This window comes from Colobus angolensis, unplaced genomic scaffold, assembly GCF_000951035.1.
Source record: "Colobus angolensis palliatus isolate OR3802 unplaced genomic scaffold, Cang.pa_1.0 Scaffold26, whole genome shotgun sequence".
Taxonomy (NCBI): Eukaryota; Metazoa; Chordata; class Mammalia; order Primates; family Cercopithecidae; genus Colobus; species Colobus angolensis.
This window is the reverse complement of record NW_012115821.1, coordinates 891,522-898,421: the sequence shown is the minus strand read 5'-3', so window position 1 is coordinate 898,421 and position 6,900 is coordinate 891,522. Positions and strand designations below refer to the sequence as shown.

Here is a 6,900-nt window from a genome sequence, read left to right as displayed (position 1 = left end):
GGCCTAGGGCTATTTCTTAAGGGTCAGTACTTCAAAACCATTCCATTTCACTATCAACAACATAAAACTGTAGTTTCCTTTACAGGTTTCCTCTTGCCAATTTATTCTTTAGTGAACAACGTGGAAATGATACGAGCTACTAAGATTATATGTGGCATTAATGCAAAGCAAAATGCTGCCTAAAGCATGTTTTATATAACTGCAAATAAAAATGCTAAAAAAAAAAACACCTGCTGAATCTTGTATTTTAACCTCCTCCACTTAAAGCAAGAATCCACATGATCACTCTGAGCTTCCAAGTGGACTAAAGGGCTGGCCTGCTAAGTGGGTTTCACCATCTTTCCTTCCAGCAAAATGACCTTCTGAGTAAGGGGCTCACATATGACATCACCTTGGAAGGAAGGGGATGGGCAGGAGGGAAAACTATCAGATGACTGGCTTCAGGTTCAAATTTTTTATAGGGGGCCTGAAACTGGTGAGCTTTCCACTGTAGGCAACACACAAAGTTTACTTTCTTTCCTAACTTTAATGCTGCCAGAATACACATGTACTCTTACTTTCTTAGGAGAAAATGTGTCATTTGATTTCCTTCCAGTTTATGTACTCGTGCCAACAACTAAAATGCTTAAAGAACCAAAATGAATTGCTACCCAGAAACGGTGGTCAAAGTTCCAAAATTTGATCAATAAAATTGCTCATCTACTCACAAATTAATCTTCAGCCAGTAAAGTTACGCATTTTTGAGGTTATGAGTACACCTGCACTGTTTAGCATTTATTTCATTTGTTTAAGCCATCTTCAGAAGTATATAAATATTTATAAAAGAGAGCCTATGCTGGGCGCAGTGGCTGTAATCCTAACACTTTGGGAGGTCGAGACAGGTGGATCACCTGAGGTCAGGAGTTCAAGACCAGCCTGGCAAAACCTAGTGTCTACTAAAATTACAAAAATTAGCTGGGCGTGGTGGTGCATGCCTGTAGTCCCAGCTACTCGGGAGGCTGAGCAGGAGAATCGCTTGAACCTGGAAGATGGAGGCTGCAGCGAGCCGAGATCGCTCCACTGCACTCCAGCCTGGGTGAAAGAGCGAGACTCCATCTCAAAAAAAAAAAAAAAAGAGCCTACTATTTTTACTTATCTGTAATTATCTTTTTGCAGCAAAACGTTAATTTGTTTACAACTCATAAGCTTCCTGAAGGCAGGGTCTGTCTCTTCAACAGTTCTGTATCCCATGAACACCAGCACCATGCCCATTTCCTGCTTTGGAAATGATCACCAACTTGCACTTAATTAATTCAGATCACTCTGATTCTGAATTTATGATGGGGCCAATTTTCAATTTTCATTTGTATCATTCATAAAAAAATTTGCAAAGCAAATGAACAGACTAAGTAAAAAGATAATTTCAGTTACTAAGTAGAATATTTCTCAAGAACTTTAGAAGCAATATCTATGCCCGATTAATGCCTTCATTAATAAACCACATCACCCAAGAATGTGACCAGCTCAGATTTGGTTCAGTATGTGGATCTGCAAAGAGCGGCATTTCTCTCTTATTTACTCTCATCTCCCTGAAATTAGACCAAATTGGTGATGTTTGACTACATTTTATGATCTCTATCGAGTAACCACTTATAGCCTCCTCTAACTTTCCATTTTCTTTTGTTTGTATCATCAGCCTGTGAAACCAGAGAGCGCTGCCAAACATAAAGCAGGGAAGTGTGAGATATGCTTAAAATATGAGTCACAGTATATTTGGGGATTTGGGTTTCTTTTTTTTTCCCCCCTCAAGCTATCAGCAGATCAAATCCTCCTTCCCTGTCAAGCCTTCCTCTATGCAGAAGATCTGAAATTTGCTAAAATCGGTCTCTCGGTGTAGTTATGAAGGGTGAGAAGATCAGAGATGAGCACTGTTAAGATTTGCTATAGGATTTCCCTTTCATTTCAGAGCCACTCCGGCGGAGATGCCTCAGCGAGGATGCAGTATGGCAAGATATATTTAAATATGAAGGTTATTCCTTCTGTGAATCACCAAGTCTATATGCATATTTTTATAATGAGGTAATATACCATGTGGCCTAGGATAGTAATTTCTCCTCTGTTTGTGGAAGGCCAGCCAACCTAATAAAGCTTACTGAATGTGCATGACCCTATCAGGCAGCTGAGGGGTCCTTCAGCAATTGTCTGTGATACACACACACACCAGTCCACCAACCCTTTAGATTTCTTTCCCCCGGCCAACTCTTAAAGCTGGTCTAAATTCTCTGCTTGTCAACTCCTCTACTTGGGGGGTAGGAAAAAAAATCAAGACATCTTCTTTACCAAAACCAGCATTCAAGATTACCCCTTCTCCTCCCACTTTTTATACAGACTGAAGAGCTCAGCAGAATGTGTGAGGTTGGTTTTGACACTGTCCTTGCCAAGAAAAACGAAGCCCTCTATATCATCCCCTTCTGCATGGTGGCTAAAAACCCTGTAACAGGCAAGAAGAAAAAGAGCCCTCAAAAGGAAATCCCCTGAAACTTTACTTCTTATATTTAGCCCTCAAGGAACTTCGTTCATCTTGGAAAAGAAGTTACCTAAAAATGCCATATGTTTTTAAAAAGCAAGTATGAGGGAAAATAATTCTACCATAAAAAATCACAAATGATATTCAATACTGAAGAGCAGTGTGATCAGACAGATTGTGTATGTGTGTATTTTTTTATTATCTCTAACCAAAGCTCTACTATGTGTAAGATTTTCCCCCCAATAATATATTTTCATTTTCCCAATGCACTTGAGGTCTGATGAATTCAAGAGGACTCGGGGTATTTTTAAGGCTGTGAGAGCTCCAAGAGGGAGGCAAAAAGAATGGACCATCATTTGAATCAATGAGTGACAGGCTGGGCTAGCTCCCTGTATACATTAATAAATTAGAATTTTAATTGTGTCTCTGTCCACAGGAGATGCCCCAGTACTTTAATATGTACCAACAATTGGCTATGTTATGGAATCTGCAATGTGGCCTCCGCTGCTGACCTCTGAAACACAATTCCCAGTCTGACTACGGAAACTGTTCAGTTTGATCCTTTCAACTTATTTGAATCCTGACAAATAAGCTCACAGCTGAAAGGTCAATATAGTCATATTTCATCCTCCAGAGCTGTTCTTAAGACATCTGCACAACAAAGCACTTCTTATAGCACCTGACATGGGCCCTCAATGGCACTATGCCTCATTAAAAATGTCCCCTGCATGCGCATGCATTCCAAGGCACATGGTCTGGTGACGGTTTACCAAATAAGTGTTTACAGAAGGGTTAGTAAACAAGGCACACTGTCAACTCTTCCAATAAAGTGTCACTATAGTGCTGAACTCTCTCTGGAAAGTGAGTTTCCCAAGTACATGTAGAAGAACTAGAACTTGCTGGTCAAGGTCAGTTTGATCTTTGTGGATAATCTGGGAACAGGCTGTGGTTCACCCTGACCTGTGAAAAGTAAACACAAGCTAGAATTTAGGTTGACCTCATTATCCAATTAATTGGCACCAAGTTATACACCTATCAGCTACCGCTTACAGATTCTGTCCCCTCCTGTGATAGGGATGCCCACCTTCAGCTATGAAAGTAGTCTGAACCACTTAGGACCCGGGTGCCAAGTGCCCTCTTTTAAATGTGAGCATGAAGACCCTGATTCAAGTTTCTTTGCAATTTCTATTACAATTTTCTACTTTGAGTCAAAAATCCAAGTTAGATTTTTTTTTTTTTTTTTTTTGAGATGGAGTTTCACTCTTGTCACCCAGGCTGGAGCACGGTGGTGCAATCTTGGCTCACTGCAACCTCGACCTCCCAGATTCAAGCGATTCTCCTGCCTCAGCCTCCCCAGTAGCTGGGATTACAGGCACCCGCCACCAAGCCTGGCTAATTTTTGTATTTTTGGTAGAGATGGAGTTTCACCATGTTGGCCAGCCTGGTCTCAAACTCCTGACCTCAAATGATCCGCCTGCCTCAGCTTCTCAAAGTGCTGGGATTACAGGTGTGAGCCACCATGCCTGGCCCCAAATTAGATTTTTATAAACTTACTCCTTCTTCTACTCCATTAACCCCTTGCCTTCAACGTGCCTGAAATCAGAAGTTGCTAGAACAACCATTTTTGTATCTTTACATAAAAATTTTTTGCCACTTAAAAATTATGACCGGGCCGGGCGCAGTGGCTCAAGCCTGTAATCCCAGCACTTTGGGAGGCCGAGACGGGCGGATCAGGAGGTCAGGAGATGGAGACCATCCTGGCTAACACAGTGAAACCCCGTCTCTACTAAAAATACAAAAAAACTAGCCGGGCGAGGTGGCGGGCGCCTGTAGTCCCATCTACTCCAGAGGCTGAGGCAAGAGAATGGTGTAAACCCGGGAGGCGGAGCTTGCAGTGAGCTGAGATCCGGCCACTGCACTCCAGCCTGGGCGACAGAGCCAGACTCCGTCTCAAAAAAAAAAAAAAAATTATGACCTAGAAACATTCTGAACATATCCACTGAAGAATTGGGTATATATTAGAATCATTACAAGACATAATATTAAAAGTACCACATCCTCCTCAGGCCAAGTCATAGTTCTTGATGCTACTGACATTCTGGGATGAATCACAGTGTGTCATGTCCTGTGCATTGCGGGATGTTTGGTAAGATCCCCGGCCTGTACCTACTGGATGCCAGCAACACCTCTGCCCTGCTAGTTGTGGCAACCAAAAATGTCTCTAGACATTGCCCATTGTCCTCTGGTGGGGGCAGGAGGTAATCATCCCTATTGAGGATGACTACACTAAAGTAAGGTGTGTGTCTGTGTGTGTTTATCCCATTTCCAGACCCAACATAAGAGAACGTGGTGACAATTCTGAGTACTATGAACTTTTCTCATTGGTAACCTACACTGCCTATCAGCAACTCAACACTTGCAACTCCTTATCCTTCTATTATATTCACTGATCAGGAGATCTTACGCCTGACAATAAAACTTTTGGTCAAACACACATTTTCCCCAAAATGTTATACCCTGCTGGTAAACCAAAAATGCACTTTCCACAGAAGATTTTCTTACATGATTTGCAATGCTCAACACAATCCACTCCGGAACTGCTTATCAGTTATCCCAAAGGGTAGAATGTCAATTTAAAAAGAAAAAGAATTGTTACCTGAAGAGCTGGTTGTTTGTCATTCCTCTTGGGAGATTTTAATCCACTAACTTGCTGCTGCTGTTGCTGCTGAAGAAGGAGCTGTCTTGCCACCTGAAGTGCCTGGAAGGAAAAACAGATGAAAATCCTTTGCATTACTACACGGGTTCAGGGGACTCTTCATAAGAAAGGATTCCAGGAAGTGCGCTTTGGGACTGGGTCCTGACTTTCCTATTTCCTGGCAAATGAAAACAGCAAACGAAACTTCCCACCAGTCTTAGTTGGAAAAATTTCCAGAATTTGTTTACGTTTCCTTTGACTTGGCCAATTTCATCCACAGTTCCACAGGCATCTAAGCAGACACTTTATTCCTACTACAGATCTGACATGAAATTTAAGACCATGAGTGATTGGGACTCTGAAGAAAGATGACAGAGACACTAGGAGGAACCCGGGCAAAGATGAAAACTTGGGAGACACTACAGGGCCCTTTCCAGGATCACCTTCACCCTCCCTCAATTCTTCTTGGGGAAATGTGGGGACTCAAGTTGAAAGTAATACTTTCACCCGATCTGAGTCCAAATAAAGAGAAACAGCTAAGTGGTGGATCACAGGAAAAGTATACACCATGGGTTAGGCTATCTAGGAAGGAAGATGAAACAGATGAGACATACCTAGGATGACCCTGATAGAAATCAGGGAGGAAAATTTGGCAAATCTGATCTCTAGTCATCTTAAAGAGGAACGTTATGTATCTGTGAATAAAACTGGTTATGTTTATTACAAGTGACCCTTTCAGGCTTACAATATGGGAAGGTTTTTCCTTAAAGGTAGACATTGGGGAGGTAGTATGAATTGGAGATAAAGCGGGAAGAAAACAGAAGAGTCCTCTAAAATGTTTAACATATGACTGACAAATCTTTTTAAAAGTTCAAGACTGGGCGTGGTGGTTCACGCCTGTAATCCCGGCACTTTGGGAGATTGAGGTGGGCAGATCACTTGAGGTCAGGAGTTCGAGACCAGCCAGGCCAACATGGTGAAACCCTGTCTCTACTAAAAATACAACCATCAGCTGGGTGTAGTGGCAGATGCCTGTAATCCCAGCTACTTGGGAGGCTGAGGCAGGAGAATTGCTTGAATCCAGAAGGCGGAGGTTGGGGTGAGTTGAGATAGCACCACTGCGCTTCAGTCTGGGTAGCACAGTAAGTTTCCACCTCAAAAAACAAAATAAAATAAAATACATAAACATTCAAGTAAAAAAGAAAAAAATAATGTCATCGATAAACTCCCACGAAGACATTCACTGCCAAAGAATTCAGAACAGGAATAATGGCTAGCCACACACCTTTCCAAAGATGGCAGTAGGATCAACAACAGAAAACTGAAGTTTGAGGATATTGTGCTAGAAAGTCATGTGAAAAGTTGGGTTACTTGACTCAATGCAGCTGAGAACCAAGAATGGTAGAGAACATGGCAGAGATGTCAAGAATGCTCATTAAATGATGTGCTTAGAGTTTAGACACAAAATGAGACTTCTTCTTATATGAATAACAATTTCTATACGGTAACCAAATTATTTGTGCATCAAAGAAGAGGCACACATAGATGTCATCAATACATCAAAAGGACCTGAGGCTATAGTCTTAGAAACTTAGCATAACGGACTTATGATGGTAGTGTGTTCCTTAAAAAGGAGCAGGTACGGCCGGGCGCGGTGGCTCAAGCCTGTAATCCCAGCACTTTGGGAGGCCGAGACGGG

The 6,900-nt window shown here is 42.0% G+C and overlaps 1 protein-coding gene across 5 annotated transcripts in view; it reads right to left on the bottom strand.

Moving 5' to 3' along the window:
• The window catches only part of FOXP1 (forkhead box P1), a 658,747-nt gene that overhangs the window by 154,660 nt on the left and 497,187 nt on the right, over positions 1–6,900 (bottom strand). For all 5 annotated transcript variants that reach the window (XM_011947141.1, XM_011947138.1, XM_011947142.1 and 2 more), the window contains one exon: positions 5,163–5,264. In XM_011947141.1, the coding sequence (XP_011802531.1) occupies positions 5,163–5,264 (102 nt within the window). The remainder of the gene's footprint in view (positions 1–5,162; positions 5,265–6,900) is intronic.